At 44.3% G+C, this 1,753-nt stretch overlaps 1 protein-coding gene across 1 annotated transcript; it reads right to left on the bottom strand.

Moving 5' to 3' along the window:
• Positions 1-774: 774 nt before the first annotated feature.
• LOC102836448 (butyrophilin subfamily 1 member A1-like) lies at positions 775-1,404 on the bottom strand. Its single transcript, XM_006877619.1, has one exon. It carries the CDS (start codon positions 1,402-1,404, stop codon positions 775-777), a length of 630 nt encoding a protein of 209 aa, XP_006877681.1.
• Between the last annotated feature and the right edge of the window lie 349 nt (positions 1,405-1,753).

Raw genomic sequence — 1,753 nt, 5'->3', positions numbered from 1 at the left:
CTGAAATGTCTGTCTCAGTACTCAGTAGTCCTGTCCCCTTGGAGATGCTGAGGTTTTCCATTTTCCTTTAACACCAATAACTGAGACAATGCTCATGTCAAGGCTCTCTGCAGTTCTCTGCTCCAGAATATTCTCCTATCCATTTACATTTTAATTTTGTTAGAAGTTCTCTTCTTTCTACATAGTGTGGACCATAAGAGGAAGCCACTTCCTTCTTCTTAATTTCCAGAATTAACATACACAGTGTGTTCACAAGTAGGAGAATTTTATAGATGATTTGGGAAAAAGAGATGTGTTTCCACTATCCAAGAATAAGTATATGAAAATTACATTTGACTCTTTCATCTTACAAGTCCAACCCCCCATGTCCCAAGAAAATTCTGAAGGTGAACACTTCCTGATCAAATTGCATAGGCCCCTCAGAATAGAGGTGGGATCCCACACTCTGTACAAAGTCCAGTTGGATAAAGCAAACTACATTGCAGAGGATTCAACCCCTCTCCTTTCATATACAAACATAAAATGCTCACAGAGTACTTTTCACAACCAAAGTAAAATAAACTTCCGCAGTCAAATTCTACTTACACTGAACCAGCTCAAATAAAAGTCAGTTTATTTCTTCTTGCTACCGGAACAAAGACATGAATCGACAATTCTCAGAGTCACCCACATGACTCCCAGTGCCATCCAGCACTCACCTCAAAGTCTTTCACATTGGGGAGTCTGAAGCTCCAAATAGAGCCATCGTGAGGGGACCCACATAAAGATAGGTCCTTATGGGGGCACAATCCTGGGGCCAGAGGGGAGTAATGGAGATTCAACCCCTGGGAGAACATCCTCACCACCAGAGCCAGATCTCAACCCCTCCTCTGGAGGACTCATTTGCTCATTCAGAGAAGAAGGCAATTTGTTAAGAAGCACAGGTGTTCCCTTGGGCCCACCTACCATGGAACAGATAGTGAGGGATGGGGTTCCTGACCTAATCATGAAATATGGAAAGAGGGTCCCAGTGAAGGAAACCTGAGAGAATGAGAAAATATGAGACCCATCAGTCATGTTGTAGAAGGAGACATCCCCACCATTGTAGTCCAGGAAAACCCCTAAGTGGGGGGAATCCTTTCTAAGACCTGGGTATGTATAAGCTGTTGTTCTTTTATTAAGAGCAGTGCAGGCATAATAGCTATCGTAAAAATATTCCACAACCCAAAACCCCTTTTCTGGGCACTGTCTTAACCACGCTTTCCTATCCACATCTTCCCTACAAACCCCCACACCCCACTTGCTTGTGTATTCATCACTGACTCTTATTTCCCAGTAATATCGCCCTGACCCAATGCCCTTGGTGCCCAACACACTGTATCTGTTGTACAGGACTTCAAAGTTATTCTTCAAGGTCACACTCATGTTTTCCTGAGAGAGGGCAAGGCTGCGATGGGCAGAATGTGGATCCAGAGTGGCAGACCCTGTAAAGAGAGTTAACAAATCACACAAGCCCCTCCCCTGCATTATAATAAGCACACAAAACCACCTTCCCTCAGACCTACTTAGTGCCATGAAGAGAGGGCTAAGCACCTGAACTGAGAGCTAGTGATTCCAGTCCACAGCCCTCCATACAGGATAAGGAACCAAAAGACTGATTGGGGAGTTAAATCCATCACAGTACCTTTAAAGACCAGTTTGGACCAACATCATCACACCCTCTAACTTCAGCTACATGACTACCACCTCCACAACCCACCCACTGTTACCAATG

Source organism: Chrysochloris asiatica, unplaced genomic scaffold (assembly GCF_000296735.1).
Source record: "Chrysochloris asiatica unplaced genomic scaffold, ChrAsi1.0 scaffold00536, whole genome shotgun sequence".
Taxonomy (NCBI): Eukaryota; Metazoa; Chordata; class Mammalia; order Afrosoricida; family Chrysochloridae; genus Chrysochloris; species Chrysochloris asiatica.
Note: the sequence above shows the minus strand (reverse complement) of the source record. Positions and strands in the feature narration are given on the sequence as shown.

Bases quoted from the DNA above. Each gene is read 5' to 3' on its own strand.
- LOC102836448 (XM_006877619.1), bottom strand. From the start codon at position 1,404: ATGAGTGTGACCTTGAAGAATAACTTTGAAGTCCTGTACAACAGATAC.